A 19,993-nucleotide genomic window follows, 5' to 3' on the forward strand; every position below is an offset into this window, starting at 1 on the left:
CTCTGCATGTCACATGACATTCTCATACGCAAACTAGGGAAATGTGGCCTAGACACACAGCCTCTGGCCCTTTTGGAGCTCCCCTCTGAGCAGCACCACCAGGCACCCACACGGACCACAGTAAATGTAAGCAGGGATTGTTGGTGTAGAAAAAATAGCAACTTTAGACTGCAAACACTGCTTGCGGATGTGTTCCTCCAGCTCTTCTCAGGGGGCTCATCTCTATGAGCTGGCCCAATGGACACTAGCCAAATAGACAGAGTAAATGTTAAACTGGGAAAACAAAGTTTATAACATGCCAGCTGCTTTTTAATTCACAGCACAGCTGACTGCATGATGCCACCATGAGTCCTGCTCTGTGGGAGCCAGACTGGTGGTTCTAGGACTCCTTTGTTTGCTGCCATGAACTGGTCAAAACTGTTGACTGGGAGGTTGAGCTGGTGGATCACTGTAAGATCCCGGTCTGGCCTCCTCTGCCAGAAGCCAAACACCAGGTCCTCAGCGCTCAGAAAGCCCGGCTTCTCCTACGCTTCTGGGGAGATCTGAAAAGGGGGAGAGGGGATGAGAAGGGGAAATGCTGTCATTCAAGCTTAAGGCTGTGATTTTTACCCTGGGGTTTATTACACCCTCAAATAGTTACAGTCTGGGGACCCAGGAGAGAGCGTCACTGTGCCCTGGGATATTGCATGCAGGCTGTTTTACTGCGGGAGCTTATTCTGCCTGGGCTTGGCCCTGCCAGGGGAAGTGTGTCCTCATCTCATTAAAGTCAATGGGAGCTAAGGGTGCTCAGCACCTTTCAGGACTGGGTTCTATTAGAACATCCTTCTTGCTGCCATCCTTCCACCCCCAGGCCAGCATGCTCCCTGGCCTGTGGAAAGAACCTGGGAGGGATGGCAGTGCTTGCACCCAGTGGGCAAGGCAGGGCAGAGGGGTGGACAGCTTTGCGGGGCAAGGGGCAATTCACCGTCCCAAGCGACTCAGAGCAGGGTGCATGCACTCATCCTTCACAATGAAATGGAGGCAGAAAGGGGATTCTGGGCCTGCACATTTTAATTTACAATCGAAGTTCTGGGCCGTGCCCTCCTGTCACTCTCGAGGGAGGGCTACACACATAGCAAACACAGGACTGTGGTGGGCCCCCAGCTCATGGACATGGTGTTTCCAAGCCCACAGTTGAGCGTTCACACTATGTTGTAAACCTGGATTGGCAGTTGCTGGACCCAGATCTCACAGCCGTGCTAACACATCCATACTGCACTACGCAGCCCTTCTGACTTCAGCCCTTCTGCAGCTGGAGCTGTGACCTCACTGCAAAATGACAGGTCTTGGGCCTGAGTCACTGCAGGACTCGAGCTCTGACCCACCCCTCAGCAAGGTCCTAGGATCTGGTGCTTGCTGACCCAAGTCAGACTGATTTGTGTGTGTATGGAAGGAGTCAGAGCCTGGACTTAGTGTGCAGTGTGGACCACCCTGAGACTCCTCCTACAACATTGCATACTGCCAGGGCAAATTCCCAGCCTCCCCTCCGCCCCCCACCCCTCACAGCTAGGTCTTATCGGGTTCATTTCGATATCTGCCCGAACAGGCAATGTCTGCCCTACCAGCTGCTTGAGGTATGTCTAAACCACAAAGACCCGTGGCTGACCAGGTCAGCTGACTCAGGCTCATAGGGCTCAGGCTGGCTATAAAACTGCAGTGTCGACATTCAGACTCAGGCTGGAGGGGAGAGGGTCCCTGAGCTGGAATGTCTACACAGGAATTGTTAAGTCCTGTGAGCCTGTGCCAGCCGTGGCTGTACCCCAGCTCTTTAATTGCAGTGTAGATGTACCCTCAGACGCAGTGGAGGGTGGGCAGGGTATCAGCACCGTGCTGCTCTGGGTCCCACACATGCTAGTTCTAGCACGGCTGGGCTCTAGGGGAGCATCTCCAGGAGGGTCAGCTGGCAGACACTGTGGTGGAAAGTTAAATCTTAACCCTCCTCTTCCTTGGCTAACTCACGGACTTGGAAGCTGAGTGTCCTGCACTGACATGAGCCCCAGTCTCCTGCGGAGCAGCCCATTCTCTTCCAGAACCCTTCCAACGATTCCCAGGGTCTGCTTGGTGGGATCAATGAGAGGGTAGATGCTGGAGGCCCATGTGGGCGAGAGCCAGCAACTCTGGAGGCATTCTAGGCCCCAAGGAAATGAAGACTGGGGACCAGGGGTGTGGGACCTGCTCTGTGAGACTAGCCTCTGGCTAGCGCAGTGGAGTGAGTTGCAGCCCAGCTTCATTTTTGGGGGTATGACACCACCTTGTGGCCATTTAGCTTCAGTTCTAACACTCTTTAGCTCAACTAAGAATTAAGTTCATTCCTTTTGTTCTTTTTGGGACTTGAATGTGGGGAGGTTGACTGTGTGTGATCCTTACTGAAAATTCTTAGAGACTGAACTCTGGGTCTCCAGGTGCTTTTTCTGTGGGAGTTGGAGTTTTTAGGCACTGGAGAAGGGCAATGAAGTGAACTCTAGCCCAGTGGTTCTCAACCAGGGATATGTGTAACCCTGGGGGTACACAGAGGTCTTCCAGGGGGGACATCAACTCATCTAGATATTTGCTAGTGCTTTTTGTAAAACTAGGCAAAGTCAGTACAAACTAAAATTTCATACCGACAATGACGTGTTTATATTGCTCTATACACTGATGTAAGTACAATATTTATATTCTAATCTATTTATTTTATAATTTTATGGTAAAAGTGAGAAAGTAAGTAATTTTTTAGTACTAGTGTGCTGTGACACTTTTTGTATTTTTATGTCTGATTTGTAAGCAAGTAGTTTTTAAGTGAGGTGAAACTCGAGGGTATGCAAGACAAATCAGACTCCTGAAAGGGGTACAGTACTCTGAAAAGGTTGAGAGTCACTGGACTAGCCCACCCAAAGGTAACACATGATGTCTGCAAATTGCTATCAGCACTTCAGAGCTTTCCTAGTCAAACTCTCCAGAGAATGGAAGGTGTTGGAGACCACTGTCTTGATCTTCACCATCTCTGGGGACAGTTCTGCCCCCAAAGGCAATGCTAGGCACATAGGCTTCCATCCCTGCAGGGCCCGGGCCAGAACTACCCAAGCAATTCAATATCCTCACAGACCCTCCCATGGGGAAAATTAAAGCCCGGTTTCCTTAGGGATTTATTTCAATGGTGCATAGCGCATTTTAAAAGTGCCTCTGACTGTGAAAGAGCAAAGCTCAGCCAGCAACATGGAAGCCACCGCATATAAAAGATGAACTGCAAAATGGACTTTGTCTCTTCCATTCTAATTTCTTTCTGATGCAGTGAGGCAGCCTGCAAGGGGGGTATTGGTCTTTCACATTTCCTTCATGCATTTGACATTGCAAGTCTGAGGGCAGGTCTACACTTAAAACTTAAGTCAGCATACCCACGGTGCTCAAGGGTGTGAAAAATCCACCTTAGGGATGCTCTAGTACGCTCTGGCTACAACCCCAACCCAGCAAAAGGGCCTAAGATTCAGTTCTCCTAGGGGCTGCTGGGAAGTATTCAGTAAGGGTCAAATCAAACGTTCCTGGTTCAGTTTTGATTCAGTTACTCAGACAAACTTTTCCTGGGAGATTGCCCAAGTGAGGAGTGTGCACCCCAGAGCTGCACAGGGATTGCATCATGGAGGGGAGCCTGCACCCCCTGTGGGTGCTCCATGCTCCAGGGTCTGCATGGGGAATGGGGGAGTGAGCAGGCCAAGGGGCAGAGACATAGCATCCCCCCTCCACCCACACAGGGATTACCTGCGATCCACAATGAAACACAACAACACAGCACTTTGACCTCTCCTCTCTCCATGGTGTAATGAGAGCTAATTTTGACTCAGTTAGGAGTCATGTTAGGTGCCGCAGAACTGAAATCACTGATTCCTAGGTCTAAGCCAGTGGTCCCTAACCTTTTAGTCTGGCAGGCGCCAGACGAAGGACCATTGCGGCGGTGGAGCACCCGCCGAAATGCCACCAAATTTCGGCAGCATTTCGGCGGCGACACCTCTCGATGATGCCGCTTGTCGACGGCAAGCGGCGTCATCGAGAGGTGTCCCTGCTGAAATGCCGCTGAAATTCGGTGGCATTTTGGCGGGTGCTCTCCCGGGGTCCAGGACACGGGCGCATTAAGATGCCCCCGCGGGCACCGCATTGGGGACCACCGGTCTAAGCATTAGACCTACTTTGGGCTAGTGGTTCTGAGTGCACCAGCACTGAGGCTCCCCTGCTAACAGCTGAAATCACTAAAGAGCTGAAATCACTGAGAGCTGTGTTAAGTGAGGGGGAGAGCCTGAAGACAAGTTGGTGAGCTGCAAGCAGGACAGCTGGTGGAGGGGTGTGGCCGGCGGTGAAGACTGCAGCAGAACCCCGTGGAGAGGCATGGCAATGGACTATCGACGAAGCATGTAAGGTGTCCCCATACACCCCTCTCCCCCACCCTTCCGCTCAGGCTGGGAGGTAAACTCTGCAGGTGAACTTCTGAACTTGGGCTGCACTGACCAAGGACAAAGAAACTGTGGGTGGGGTGACAGTTGGGTTGCTGGACTCAAAAACCACTCTGGGGCTGCACTGAGCAAGGGCAAAAACCATGGGTGGGGTGACTTTTGGGTTGCTGGACTTAAGACCCTGAGTGGAAAGGACACTGCCAAGCTTACTTGGGAGTGGTCTTCTGCTCATGGTTTGTGTTATGAATCCCGTTTGTGGTGTTTCCCCATATAACGCTGCATTGTTTCCCTCCTTTATTAAAAGGCTTTTGCTACACTCGGATTCTGTGCTTGCAAGAGGGGAAGTATTGCCTCTTAGAGGCGCCCAGGGGGGTGGTATGTAATTGTCCTAGGTCACTGGGTGGGGGCCCAAGCCAGTTTTGCATTGTGTTATTGAAAAGGAACCCCTAGATACTGAACCTGCCCCTTGCTGCTGCTAACGTGTGTGTGTGTGTGTGATATATATATATATGCTACAGCCTCCCAGCAGGAATATTTTATTCTAATTCTCTGTCTGTATGCTGTGAACATAACATCACCAAAGGTTGCTCAGCAAAGGAACCAAGTGTCAAGCGAATAGGACAAGTTCTGAGGCTTAAAAGAAAGCACTATCCATACAGGGGCCCTCTCACATGTAGGCTCCAGACAAAGGGGTATCAAAGCGATCCCACTTTCCCCACTAGTCTAGGGCAGCAAATAATCCCATCCCAATGACTCAAGAATGGAAAGCAAATGCTAAGCACTAGGAGAAGAGGCCAAAGCAATTTCTGCTCCATACCTGATTCATTTCCTCCCTTTTGTATTATGGCCCCAGAAGTTTGCTGCTATGAAGGCTCTTCCTAAATTCCTTTCCAGTATCTTCTCATCACTCAGGTCCCCTTTCACCACCTCACTAGAGCAATTGACCTCACATCCCTGGTCACAGGTCTCAGGCAAAGCCCAAGCCAGTCAGCAGTACTCTGGCCACTGAGCCATTCTGAGCATGTCCAATACATGAGGGCTACGCAGCAGGCGTGAGGGGGTACCTGCTGGCGCTGGGTATTGCGAGTGGGAAAGTGGAAGGTATGCTCAGTGGTGCTGTTTTAATACAAAGACTATCCTTTCTGTGGAACGACACCCCTGGACAAATCATCCACAGGGATTGAAGTCTAGAACTAAAAATCTGGGCCTCTACTGCTAAAGACCTGATCCATTAACGCAGGGGCAGTAGCAGACTCAAACACTTTATGTGCTGTAGCCACCAGGGTAGAGAGCTACACTGCATTTGCTGGGATACATCCACTGGAGGGCTGGATTCAGATGGCTTCAGTCACAAGTGAAATGCTTTCATTACGTGGATCACATTGACAGTGAATTTGATCTGCGATCATGCAGCCCAGCTACCTACAATTGTTGTTGCCATCTCACTAATGAATGTTGTTATGGCTGGGTTAAAGCTTGTTACGGGTTGAGTTAAAATGTTGTTGAAACTGTTGAGTGGGAACGCACCCTTCATTCAGGATAGCTGGAAGAGACAGTTAAGGGGCCATATCTAAAACAAGGAATAATGACGTCTGCCCAGAAACTCGTACTGTGGGTGTGGGCAGAGAATTCCACTGGGCATTCTGTCCAACTGGGTGCGGGTATACAAAGGAACCAAATAACTGAGAGACTGCGCAGACTGAGGCTATGTTTACAGAGACTATACAGGCACCGAAGCTCTGCCAGCATAACCGCGCAGTATAGATACAGCCTGCACCAATAGAAGAGGGTTTTCCATCAGGGTAGAACTCCACCACCCCAAACAAGCATTCCTCTGTTGACAGAGTTTTGTCTACATAGGGGGTAAGGCCAGTGTAGCTACATCGGTCATGGTGTGGTTTTTTTCCACACCTCTAACCAGTGTAGCTATGTCGGTGTAACTTTTAAGTGTAGACCTGGCCTGTGGGGTTTTGATAAGTGGGGGGGTGCTCCCTTTTGTGGACACCCAGCCAGCCAGTAGCTATAAAATCCCACTTAGTAGCTGTTCTCTAATTGACCTACCTGTAAAGGGTTACATCTCACTGCTATGCATAGGTAAAAGGAAGTAAGTGGGCACCTGGCCAAAAGAGCCAATGGGAAGGCTAAAACTTTTTAAAATTGAAACAAGACTCCCCTTTTGTCTGTTTTTTGTTGTTCTCCAAGGAGAGGCAGACAGAACAGAGCTTTGCTGTAAGAGCTTGGGCCAGGTATAAAAAAAAATCATCAGTATCATACCTAGAAACTACTCATTTAAACCCTCCAGATAGGTAAGTAGATCAGGAAATGTCTAGGAAGACACAATTAGGCTTATTCCTTTTATGTCATTCTGGTTTGTGGATTCCTCTGTGCTAACCCCAGGTGCTTTTTGTTTTGCTTGTAACCTTTAAGCTGGACCTCAAGAAAGCTATCATGATGCTTAATCCTTGTAGGTTTTGTCTGTTTGTTTTGTTTTTAAAATCTAGCAAATGCCTAAATTCCTGCTGTATTTTCTTTTTTAATTAATAAAATTTACCTTTAAGAACAGAATTGGATTTGTGTCTTAAGAGGTTTGTGCACATGTTGTTTAATTAGCTGGTGGCAACAGCTGATTTCCCCCCCCCCTTCTCAGCTCTTCCCTGGGGTGGGGGTGAAAAGGCTTGAGGGTACCCCACAGAAAGAAATTCCCAAGTGTGCCCTCCTGGGATCTCAAAGGGGTTCTGCACTTGGGTGGTGGCAGCATCTACCCATCCAAGGTCAGGGAAAAGCTGTAACCTTGGGAGTTTAATACAAGCCTGGAGTGGCCAGTATGAATTTTTAGAATCCTTGCGGGCCCCCACCTTCTACACTCAAAGTGTCAGATTATGGAATCAGCCCTGACGGGGGGGTTTTGTCTCCTGCTCCCTTTGAGCCTAGTGTGACGGGTTGGATCACAGAAACCCTCTGGGGGCTGCCAACTGATGTGCCAAGACTACTTCTGCCCCTGCTTTCCCTGCCAGCTTGGGACTCCAGCACCCTGTCTTGTTGAGCCAGACATGCCAACCTGCTCCAACACAGAGCCAGGATCTGAACCATGTGCCCCAAAGCTGTAGACTTAACTGAAAGTGTCTTTAACACTCAGATGCCCAACTCTCAATGGGGTCCAAACCCCAAATAAATCCGTTTTACCCTGTATAAAGCTTATACAGGGTAAACTCATAAATAGTTCACCCTCTAGAACACTGATAGAGAGATATGCACAGCCGTCTCCGTCCCCCCAGGTATTAATATGTACTCTGGGTTAATTAATAAGTAAAGTGATTTTATTAAATACAAAAAGTAGGATTTAAGTGATTCCAAGTAGTAACAGACAGAACAAAATGAATTACCAAGCAAAATAAAACAAAACATGTAAGTCTAAGCCTAGTACAGTAATAAAACTGAATACAGATAAAAATCTCACCCTCAGAGATGTTTCAATAAGTTTCTTTCAAAGACTGGATGCCTTCCTAGTCTGGGCATAATCCTTTTCCCTGGTACAGCCCTTGTTCCAGCTCAGGTGGTAGCTAGGGGATCTCTCATAATGGCTTCTCCGTTTCCAGCAGCTCCCATTGGCCCAGAGCAGTGATCTGCGGCCAGTGGGAGCCGCAATCGGCCAGACCTGCGGACGGGGCAGGTAAACACACCGGCCCGGCCCACCAGGGGCTTTCCCTACACAAGGGGCGGCCCCTGTTTGAGAAACCCTAGTTTAAGGGACTTGCCTCTTTCCCTTCTCTGAGGTGCCCTGCCCCCATCCCAGTAGGGACAATCCCTTTTTAAAAGTCCATACCGCTTGCAGACGTAGCAAGCTCTGCGTTCCGCCACAGGTCTCCTGGCCCTGGTGCTCGGCTTCTCACGCCATTCCCTACGGCTCCTCCAAAACTCCCCTCTTAATTACTTAATCCAGACCCCCTCTTAAGATTCCTGAATTTAACCCTGTAGGTTTCAGGTGTAATCCAAAACTGTTTCAAAACCAGTTCCTTAAATTTACCATAGTTTGAAGCATCAGCAATAGGCATCTTATTGAATCTGTCCAGAGCTCTCCCAGTCAATTTTGCAACCAAAGTGGTCATCTTTTGATCTTCAGGAATTGCATGGAGAGTGCACAGTCTTTCAAAAGTGATGCAATATTCAGCAATATCACTAGATTCATCATACTGTGGGCATAATCACTCATTTATGGATTTTTGGGGCAGTGGAGCCAGCTGCTGAAGGGTTCTGTCTCTTCCACTCCATTACAGCCAGTTCATGCTTCTGGGTTTCAATTTGGGCCAGTATTTCTCTGTCTTTTTATTCCAGGGCTTGCTGCCTCTCTTCTTGAGCAGCTTGTTGGGCTAACCTCTGGGCTTCCATGGCTCTTTTGTGATGTCCTAGCATCACATACAGCCCCCAGTTAAAACCTCTCCAGCACATCATCAACGATCTACAACCTATTCTGGAAAACGATCCTCAACTCTCACAGGCCTTGAGGGGACAGGCCAGTCCTCGCTTACAGAAAGCCCCCTAGCCTGAAGCAAATACTCACCAGTAACTACACACCACACCACAGAAACACTATCCCAGGAACTAATCCCTGTAACAAACCCGGTTGCCTTCTCTGTCCCCATATCTACTCTAGCGACACTGTCATAGGACCCAACCACACTAGCCACACCATCAGAGGCTCATTCACTTGCACATCTACTAATGTGATATATGCCATCATGTGCCAGCAATTCCCCTCTGCCATGTACACTGGCCAAACCGGACAGTCTCTACATAAAAGGATAAATGGACACAAATCAGACATCAGGAAAGGTAACCTACAAAAGTCAGTAAGAGAACACTTCAATCTCCCTGGACACTCAATAACAGATTTAAAAGTAGCCATTCTTCCACAAAAAAACTTCAAAAACAGACTTCAAAGAGAAACTGCAGAGCTACAACTCATTTGCAAACTTAACACCATCAATTTGGTCTTCAATAGGGACTGGAAGTGGCTGGCTTACTACAAAAGCAATTTTCCCTCTCTTGGTATTGACACCTCCTCATCAATTATTGGGAGTGGACCACATCCACCCTGACTAAATTGGCCTTCAGCATTGGTTCTCCACTTGTAAAGTAACTCCCTTCTCTTCATTTGCCAATATATATTTATGCCTGTATCTGTAATTTTCACTCCATGCATCTGAAGAAGTGGGTTTTTTATCCACGAAAGCTTATGCCCAAATAAATCTGTTAGTCTTTAAGGTGCCACCAGACTCCGTTGTTTTTGTGGATACAGACTAACACAGCTACCCCTCATACTTTGACAAGATCTATTTTCCATTAACCCATATTGATTTGCATTAATTAATTAGCCCCCTTAGTTCATAATTAATTGAGTCCCATGTCAGCCTCTTCATTGTCTTGCCTGGGATCAGTGTCAGGTCAACAGGACTATAATTACCCAGGTCATCCCGTTTACCCTTTTTTAAAAATTGGAACAACATTAGCTATCTTTCAGCCATCTGGAACTTAACCAGACATTGAAAACCAACATTAATGGTCCAGCGAGTTCCTCAGCTTTAATTTGCATCCAAGAGTTTTAAAAGAGCTATGTGGACCATCTGATTTAAAAATGTCTAACTGTAGTAGCCTCTGTTTAACATCCTTCAGATATACTAGTGGAATGGAAAGACTTTTATCATCACCATGTGATGAGATTGCATCAGCTGCTTTTTTTGCAATTACAGAAAAGAAATAAATATTTATTGAACACTTCTGCCTTTTCTGCATTATTATTGATAGTTCTACCACTTCCATCTAGTAAAGGACCAATACCATTGTCAGGATTTAAAAACTCTTTCTAATTGTCATTAACTGTGCTGGCCATAGAGTTCTTCTTGTGTCCATTGGCATCCCTTAGACTACAATTTCTAATTTATATTCATTACTATCAATTTCCCCTTCATTCCAGTGTGTGTGTGTGTGTGTGTGTGTGTGTGTGTGTGTGTGTGTGTGTGTGTGTGTGTGTGTGTGTGTGTGTGTTATATACAGTTGCCGTCACTGCATAGCCTTCTCCCTCGATCATGAAATTGTGGTTTATTGAGCATCTAATAAGGTGTTCTTAAATGATTCCCAATTATCATTTATATTTTTCTGATTAAATTCTTCCTCCAGCTGATATGGTCCATAATTGTTTTCAGCTTTGTGAAATGGTCTAGCTAATACTTAGTCCTGCCTCAATGCCAAGCACTGGACCAGATGGCTTATTAAGGTCTCTTCCAGGCCTACATTTCTCTGATTCTACTAAATTAGCCCCCTTAAAGCACCCAGTATATGTATTATTGGTCTGAACTTTATTCTACTTACTCATTATAAATGTGATCAAGTCATGATCACTTGTACCTAACCTATCATTCATTTTTAGTTCTGTGATCAGTTCCTTTGTATCTGTTAGGACAAGGCCAAATATAGAATTGCCCCATATTGTTTGCAATACTATTTGCGTTAGAAAATTGTCATGTATAATGTTTAGACACTCCAAGGATGTTTCAGTATTGGCAGCATGAGACTTCCAGCATATGTCACTCAGATTGAAGTCCCCCATAATTACAAAGCATTTTTTTCCTTCACATTGTAGATAGGTACGTCAGGAGCCGCTCATCCTGTTCCCTAGCGTGATTTGGTTGTGTGTAGCAGACACCAACTAATACCCCTTCTTGTGTTTTATCTGTTGGGACTTTGATCCATTAGCATTCAAGATAATTTTCTTCTGCGTTCAGTGACCTGGAAACAGGTAATGCCATTTTTGACATAGTGCCACTCCCCATCCCTTTTTGCCCACTTGATCCTTCTTCAATAGGTTATAACCACTGATTCCAACATCCCAATTGATATTCATAAAAGAGCAATTCTAGTTCTTCCTGCTTGTTACCCAGGTTCTTGCCATTAATGTATAGGCAATTGTAAGGGTCCGTGTGCGGGTCCCCATGTCAGGTGAGGGGTCGCTCTTGCCTTCCAGGCGCCTGGGAACCAGGCCGCCTCACTACAGGAGGCTGAGTAGCAGTTCAGTCTTACAATCAATGCCCTAGACCAGGGCGGGGCAACAGGCAGTAGTCCTGGGCTCAGACCCTCAGGCAGGGGCTGAGCAAACAAACAGTAGTTCAGTTTATAACTCAGGGCGGGGCAGCAACAGGTAAGTCTGGGCTTCTAAGCCTGAGCGTTGGGGGTGAGGGGGAGACTGCCACCCATGAGTGGGGTGGCAGGGGAGACACAGGCCCACCCACTCCACTGTGTCCCGGCCCAGGGCCCTAGCAGCGGCGTGGATCCGCTGCAGTCAGTGGGGATCCTGGCCACAACACACTGACATAGGCTCAGTGTCGGCTACAGCCAGACTAGGGTCAGCTATCCCCGGGCCACTTCCAATCTCCCCCTCCGTTGGTACCTGCATCGTCGGAGCTTCGGCAGGGGGGGTCCACCAGCATGGGCTCCTCAGGAGACGGGTGCACGGGTGGGCTCGACTCCTCCTCTGAGTACCGGGCTTGGGGCAGGCTCAGCCAGTCCTCCTCTGGGTACCGGGCTCGGGGCAGGCTTGGTTCAGCAGGAGCTCGGGCACCAGCGTCTGTCCTCTCCAGCGGCCGGGGCGCAACTGAGCACTGGGCCCGGGCCTTTATACTTCCTGTCCTGCCCCTTGACTTCAGGGGGGTGGGGACAGGTGGCGGTGGCTCCGCCCACTGAGGCGGCTGTTCTGGCTCGTCCCTCTAGTGAGGTGGCCTGGCTCCCAGCCGCACCTGACACCCCCCACCACGCAAGTCCAGCTCCCGTGCAGCAGGGCTGGATCCGTCCATGCCTCCCAGCCGGGAAAGAAAGTCCGCATTCGCGTGGTGCTTCCCAGCTCTGTGGAGGACCGTAAAGGCATAAGGCTGTAGCGCTAGGTACCACCTCTGCAGCCTCATGTTGTGGTCTTTCATCCGGGCCAACCATTGGAGCGCGGCGTGGTCTGTAACTAGTGTGAACGGGGCTCCCAGGAGATAATACCGGAGGGCGTCGCACGCCCATTTTATAGCGAGAGCCTCTTTCTCCACCACCGCGTAGTTCTTCTCCCTGGGGAATAGTTTCCGGCTGATATGGATGACCGGGTGTTCTTCCCCATCGACCTCTTGGGAGAGGACCGCGCTGAGTCCCGCCTCCGAGGCGTTGGTCTGGAGGATAAAGGCCCGATCAAAATCAGGGCTGCGGAGGACGGGTTCGCGGCAGAGGCTGTCCTTGAGGGCCTGGAATGCCGCGTTGCACTCCTGGGTCCACCATATCTGTCGGGGACTGTCCTTGGCCAGCAATCCGGTCAAGGGGGCTGCGATGGTCACGAACCGGGGGATGAAACGTCAGTAGTAGCCAGCCAGCCCCAGGAATTGGCGTGCCTGGTGCTTGGTAGTTGGCAATAGCCTGAACCTTCCCTATGAGAGGTTTTACCAGTCCATTGCCGACGGTATATCCCAGGTAGTTCATTTCTTGCCACCCGATTCGACATTTCTTTGGGTTGGCTGTCAGCCCGGCAGCCCGCAGAGACCTCAGGACTGCGGCCACCTGGTTGAGGTGATCCTCCCATTGACGGCTATAAATGACGACGTCATCCACATATGCGGTGGCATAGTCCTGGTGGGGCTGGAGGAGGCGGTCCATCAGCCGCTGAAATGTGGCCGGGGCCCCATGGAGGCCGAAGGGCATTCTGGTGAATTGGTACAGGCCCATGGGGGTGGCGAAAGCGGTCTTCTCCCGGGAGGCCGGTTCGAGGGGGATCTGCCAATACCCCTTGCTCAGATCCAGAGAGTGATGTACCGGGCTTCTCCCAACCGGCCGAGCAACTCATCTACTCGGGGCATCAGGTACGCATCGAACTTTGAGATGGCGTTGACACGCCTGAAATCAATGCAGAACCATCTGCTGCCATCTGCTTGGGGACTAGGACGATTGGACTGCGCCATTCACTCTGGGCTGGTTCGATGACCCCTAAGTCCAACATGGCTCGTACCTCTTCCTCGACGATCGGCCGCATGTGGTAGGGCAAAGGCCTGGCTGCACCTCGGATTACCATGCCTGGCTCTGTCTGGATGGAATGCTGGACAAGAGTGGTGCACCCCGGATGGGTTGTGAAGGTGTGGGGGAATGCCAATAAAAAAAGAGACTGGGTTTGTTTAAGTTGCTCTGTCGTCAGGGTCGGTCCGAGCTGGGGGCCTTCGGAGTCCACTGGTTCGGCCACCTGGGGGCCCAGCTCAGGTTCCGGCGGGTAGGGGGTAATCAACAGCCCCTCTCGCTCCCGCCATGGTTTCAGAAGGTTTACGTGGTAGTGTTGCTTCTTTTTCCGCCGGTCGGGCTGGTAGATTTCATACGTGACTGGCCCGACCCGTCAGATCACCTCATATGGCCCTTGCCACCAGGCCAGAATCTTTGATTCGCTAGACGGGAGGAGGAGTAGGACCCGGTCCCCGGGTTGGAATTCGCAAGTCTGCGCCCCGCGATTGTAGGTTTGTGCCTGAGACTCCTGGGCGTCTTTCAGATTCCCGCGGGCGAGGGCCCCGGCCTGGGCGAGGGCCCCGGCCTGGGCCAGGCGCTCCTGAAGCTGCAGCACGTATTTCAAGAGGCCTTGGGCAGGGGACGGGGCTTGTTCCCATGTCTCTCGCATCAGGTCCAGGAGGCCTCGGGGCCGTCGGCCGTATAGTAACTCAAATGGGGAGAACTTCGTGGAAGACTGCGGGACCTCCCAGATCGCCAGGAGCAGTGGGGGTAGTAACTGGTCCCAGCGTCGGAGGTCGTCTGGGGGAAACTTTCGTAGCATGCTCTTCAGGGTCCGATTAAAGCGTTCGACCAGCCCATCGGTCTGCGGATGGTAAATGGACATATGCAGCTGCTTAATCCCTAGGACTTCACACACCTGCCGTAATAGTCGAGCGGTGAAGTTGGTACCCTGATCCGTAAGGATTTCTCGGGGCAACCCGACGCGGGCAAAGATTTTCACGAGCTCGTTGGCGATGCTACGGGCCGTGATCGTCCGGAGGGGTACCGCCTCGGGGAACCGGGTAGCATAGTCCAGCAGGACCAGTATATACTGGAAGCCGGCCGTGCTCTAGGGGAGCGGGCCTACCAAGTCCATGGCCACCTGCTCGAAGGGGGTTTCAATCAATGGCATGGGAATCAATGTTGCCTTCGGGGTCTGGGCTGGCGCAGCCAACTGGCAGTCAGGGCAGGACCGGCAGTAAGTCCGAACCTCCTGATGCACGCCAGGCCAAAAGAAGCGCGTCAAAATCCGGGACAACGTTTTCTCCTGGCCGAGGTGTCCAGCTGCCGGGACGTCATGGGCTAGCTTCATGACGGCTCGTCGGTGACACTGGGGAACGAGAAGCTGGGTCTGAAGCTCGCCTGTCCGGGGGTCCTTCTCCACCCGGTACAGGCGTTCCTGCCGTAACTCGAAGTGGGGCCATTGGGTGGCCTGGCGAGAGTCTATGATGGTGCCGTCGACGACGGCCACCTGGTCATACGCCCGCTTGAGGTTGGGGTCGGCCCGCTGGTCGCGAAGTCCGTCTGAAGTGGGGGGCCCTCTAGGGTCCCTGAAGGGGAGTCCTCTGACTCGTTCAGCTGCTCGGGGGATTCGGACGTTTCCTCCTCGCCCTCTAGGGCCTCTGGCAGCTCTCCTTCCCAGGCCGGCATGATCCTCGGGCATTCCCCGGCGTGGCGACGGAGGACCTCCGAAAACTTGGGCCAGTCGCGGCCCAGGATCACTGGGTACGCCAGGCGCGGGGCGAGGCCCACTACGATCAGTCGGGTGACCCCTTCTATTGTTAGCTGGGCCTGAGCACTGGGGTATGGCCGAGTATGCCCGTGGATGCATTGCAACCAGATTGCTCCCAGGTGGGGATCGGCCCGGGGCCCCAAGCTCTGGCGGACCAGCGTCTGACCGCAGCCGGAATCAATGAGAGCCACCGTTGGGGACCCCTCCAGGACCACGGGCACCGTGATTCTGGCGGCCTGGGGACGCCGGGCGCGGCCTTCCCCGGAGTAAACTTGGCCGAAGTGGCACTCCATCGTCGGGCAGTCCCGGCGTAGGTGTCCATACTCCCCGCAGGAGAAGCTGGGTCCCAGGTCAGCTCGGCCTGGCTGGGGACGTCTTCCTGCAGCTCCTCCCAGAGAGTCCCGCGTGGTCCCCCGCTTTACGGGAGGCAAGGTGGGCGCGGGTCGCACCAGGGCCTCTGGGGGTCGGCCTCGGGGCTCGGGCCCCTGGGGGGGCTCTCGGGAGTCCGTCTGGGCCAGGGGGGCCCTCCTCTCAGGAGTGGGGCGACCCACCCCAGGGGTGGCGACTCGCGGGGTCGGGGCCACGGGGGCCTCCGCCGCCAGAAAGTTCTCCATTAAGGAGACGGCAGTTGCCAGCGTCGAGGGCCAATGGCGGAGGACCCAGGCTCTCCCTCGTGGCGGAAGTATATGGAGGAACTGCTCCAACACTATTTGCTCCGTGAGTTCCTCGGGTGTTCGGGTCTCAGGTTGCAGCCACCGCTTACATGTCTCCCGTAGTTCCTGGGCCACCATCCGGGGCCGGCCCCCTGTGGGGTAGGTTAAGCCCCTAAACCGCTGGCGAAAGGTCTCCGGGCTCACGTCCAGGGCGTCCAGAATCGCCACTTTTACCTGGTGGTAATCTTGGGCGGCCTCTGTAGACAGGCCCCGGTAGACCATCTGGGCGGTCCCCGTTAGGTACGGGGCCAAGAGGGACGCCCACTGGTGCGGAGCCCAACCCGTGACGACGGCGACCCGCTCGAACGTTACCAGGAAGGCCTCTGGGTCATCGCTGGGGCTCATCTTGGTCAGCCGGATGGGTGGGTTCGGCCGTGGTGCCCCCTCAGAGCACCCTGGCTGGGGCTCCGTGGGCCAGGGCAGTGCCGCGGCCAACTGGTGGAGGCATTCCCTCTGGAAGTCCTGATGTCGTGTGGCCAGGTCTTGCATCAACTGGTGCTGCTGGGCTCCCAGCTGTTCAACCAGCTGCTGCTGTTGCTGTTGTTGAGCGGTCTGCTGCTCTTGCTGTTGCCGGAGCTGGGCCGCCTGCTGTCGTTCCTGGCTTTCGGTCAGGAAGGCGAAGAGCTGAGACAAATCCATGTCTTGGGGTGGGGTCCGCTCCCCCCCAAATCCCCTCTCAGAAGGGTCGAGGGCCCGTGCCCAGATATCTGGGCAAGGGTCCCTGGTCAGGTGCCACGTGTAAGGGTCCGTGTGCAGGTCCCATTGTCAGGTGAGGGGTCGCTCTTGCCTTCCGGGCGCCTGGGAACCAGGCCGCCTCACTACAGGAGGCTGAGTCTTACAATCAATGCCCTAGACCAGGGCAGGGCAACAGGCAGTAGTCCTGGGCTCAGACCCTCAGGCAGGGTCTGAGCAAACAAACAGTAGTTCAGTGTATCAAGCCCAAGCCCTAGCTCAGGGCGGGGCAGCAACAGGTACAGGGCTCAGACCCTCAGGCAGGGCTGAGCAGCAGTTCAGTGTATCAAGCCCAAGCCCTAACTCAGGGCGGGGCAGCAACAGGTACAGGGCTCAGACCCTCAGGCAGGGGTGAGCAGCAGTTCAGTGTATCAAGCCCAAGCCCTAGCTCAGGGCAGGGCAGCAACAGGTACAGGGCTCAGACCCTCAGGCAGGGCTGAGCAGCAGTTCAGTGTATCAAGCCCAAGCCCTAACTCAGGGCGGGGCAGCAACAGGTAAGTCCGGGCTTCTAAGCCTGAGCGTTGGGGGTGAGGGGGAGACTGCCACCCATGAGTGGGGTGGCAGGGGGGACACAGGCCCACCCACTCCACTGTGTCCCGGCCCGGGGCCCTAGCAGCGGCGGGGATCCACTGCAGTCAGTGGGGATCCTGGCCGCAACACACTGACATAGGCTCAGTGTCGGCTACAGCCAGACTGGGGTCAGCTATCCCCGGGCCACTTCCAATCTCCCCCTATGTTGGTACCTGTATCATCGGAGCTTCGGCAGGGGGGGTCCACCAGCATGGGCTCCTCAGGAGACAGGTGCACGGGTGGGCTTGACTCCTCCTCTGGGTACCGGGCTCGGGGCAGGCTCGACCAGTCCTCCTCTGGGTACCGGGCTCGGGGAAGGTTCGGCCAGTCCTCTTCTGGGTACCGGGCTCGGGGAAGGCTTGGTTCAGCAGGAGCTCAGGCACCAGCATCTGTCCTCTCCAGCGGCCAGGGTGCAACTGAGCGCTGGGCCCGGGCCTTTATACTTCCTGTCCCGCCCCTTGACTTCCAGGGGGGCGGGGACAGATGGCAGTGGCTCCGCCCACTGAGGCGGCTGTTCTGGCTCGTCCCTCTCAGGTGCGGCTGGGAGCCAGGCCGCCTCACTACAGCAATATAAGAATTTCTTCTCTTCGTGTCCTTTGGTTCCTTGATTAATTTTGTTCTCAACATCTCAATTTTGTGTTAAGTGTTCATATCTTCCCTTTTTTTACCCAATCCTTTTGTTATTAGTTTAACCCCCTCCCTGACTAAACTAATATGGAAAGGTGAGAGTAAAAAGAGGGAAAATATTAGCATTTGGGTAGCATAAAATCAAGTTGTTGGAAATAAAATTAATGATTCAGCACTTTTCTGTCAGCATCGCTATTATCATTCGAGGAGGTGGTGTTAACATGACAATAGAAAAATGCCTTTTGCTGCTATAAGTTGCACCTACATTAGAGGGCTCTGAGGGTACACCTTTGTCAGCTAGGGAGTGTGTTTATTTCACACCCCTGACCAAAATAGCTATACTGACAATACTGTCACGTATACTGTTGCGTAAATCAGGCCTCAGTAAACACTAATTTGATCCCTGAAAAATGTATGACTGATTATTCCTTTCCTGATTGGTTAGAGTAGGTATTCTCTGTATGTAGCATGATAATATGACTAGTTCGGGCAATATCTTACTGGTGACAGGGTTTAAAATCCCAGTCTTTTAAACTGCATCCATTGAGAAATTGTCAGGTGCACTGGGAATTTGTAATTATGGCACTGAAACATCAATTCATGCTATATGCCACCCCAAGAGGGAGCACAACACTTCCCCCTACCTTGAGATTGAGGCTGTAGGTACTCCTGCCAGGACCCCACATATAAGCCATCCCACTACATGCACACCCCCAGCATCCACCAAATACCCCTCCCAGTACAAACACCCCAGCACTCCCCAAATACTTCTCCCAGTACACATACACTCCTCCCACACCCCAAATACCTCTCCCAGTACACACCCCCAGCACCCTCCAAATACTTCTCCCCGTACACATGCACCCTCCCCACACACTCGAAATATCCCTCCCAGTACACACACACCTCAGTACCCCCCCCAATACTCCTCCCAGTCTACATACACTCCAGCCCCCCAAATACTCCTCCCAGTACACACACAGCCCCCCATACTGGCGGGGGGGGGGAATGGCAGGCGAGGGGAGGGGCTAGTCTCACCCTCAGTCCGGGGGGAGGAGCAGGCGGGGGAAGGGGCTAGGCTCATCCAGTCACTGAGGGAGTTTCAGGTCACCTGGTGCGTCACTCACGACCGCCTCACATAGCGGGCGGGGCCTAGCCAGGGAGGGACGCACGTCACTTCCGTTCTGTGGTGGAGAGCGCTGGCGCCGGACGGTGGTGGCGGTTGGTGCGACGGTTGCTGGCAGCCTTCGAGGAACAATGAGCGACAGCGGGGAGCAGAACTACGGCGAGCGGGTAATACACGGAGCCTGAGTGCACAGCTGGCCGGGCCTCCAAAGCGGCAGCGCGGCCTGGCCCGTCTGGAGCTGGCCTGGGGCGCCGCTCCACGGCCCCGCGAGGCAGGGGCGGGCCTGTAGCCCGCAGGCAGGGGGCGGCGTGGAGCGCGGCCGAGCCTCCTCGGGGAGCGCGCTGGGAGGCCCGTCCGTTAGGGCTAGCTGGGGTTGGCGCGGGAAAATGGCCGCCAGGCTGCTAATGGAGGAGGCGGGGACACTCTGGCTGCTCGGTTGCGTGCTCCATGGTGAGTCCTCCTGGCGCCATCTTGGGCGGGTGACCCGCCAAAGGGACAAAATGGCCGAGAGGCCGAGTGCGTCCTGTGCCCAGGGGGCTCGCGGCCGGAGGCCTGGCAGGCGAGCCCCGGAAGCACGGCCGTGTGCTGGCGGGCGCGACCCGAGTTTCTCTTCAGCAGGACGTGCCTTGCGCAGACTCCGCGGCCAGGGGCGCACAGGCCAGCGCCCTCCCCGCCCCACTCTTCCCCAGCGTCTCCTGCACGTGGTGGCAGTGGAGAGCTTCAGCGGGCTTCGCCCTGAAGCCGCTGAGTCAATCGTTGGCGAAGCACGGAGCTCGGCTAGGGCATCTGCCCCCTCCGGCCCAGCACCTGTCCCGGCGCTGCCCAGGGCGTAGCCACCTGTCTGCCGGCAGTCGCTGCCGCAGAGCATCTCAGGGGCTGGTAGTTCGGGTGCCCGAGCAGCCAGCGTGGCCATAGCCTTCTCTCTCCTCTGCATTGGTGTTTCCGTGTAAGGGATGGGGGTATTTAGATGACGTTAACGTGGGCG

General features: G+C 53.2%; 2 protein-coding genes across 3 annotated transcripts in view; one reads left to right on the plus strand and one right to left on the minus strand.

Annotated features, from left to right (window-relative positions):
* Positions 1-298: 298 nt before the first annotated feature.
* Positions 299-19,927, minus strand: LOC123377261. Of its 2 annotated transcripts, none has more exons than XM_045029928.1 (2): positions 18,994-19,927; positions 299-542 (listed from the first exon to the last, which is right to left on the minus strand). In XM_045029928.1, exon 1 carries the CDS (start codon positions 19,919-19,921, stop codon positions 19,163-19,165), a length of 759 nt encoding a protein of 252 aa, XP_044885863.1. In that variant the 5' UTR covers positions 19,922-19,927; the 3' UTR covers positions 299-542; positions 18,994-19,162. The 2 variants fall into 2 exon arrangements, with proteins under 2 accessions (XP_044885863.1, XP_044885861.1); XM_045029926.1 differs by having other exon boundaries at positions 18,921-19,927.
* The window catches only part of TRA2B (transformer 2 beta homolog), a 35,361-nt gene continuing 34,399 nt past the window's right edge, over positions 19,032-19,993 (plus strand). The window contains exon 1 of the mRNA XM_045029925.1: positions 19,032-19,175. Coding sequence (XP_044885860.1) covers positions 19,140-19,175 — 36 coding nt within the window. The 5' untranslated portion in view covers positions 19,032-19,139. The remainder of the gene's footprint in view (positions 19,176-19,993) is intronic.

Source organism: Mauremys mutica, chromosome 9 (assembly GCF_020497125.1).
Source record: "Mauremys mutica isolate MM-2020 ecotype Southern chromosome 9, ASM2049712v1, whole genome shotgun sequence".
NCBI lineage: Eukaryota > Metazoa > Chordata > Testudines > Geoemydidae > Mauremys > Mauremys mutica.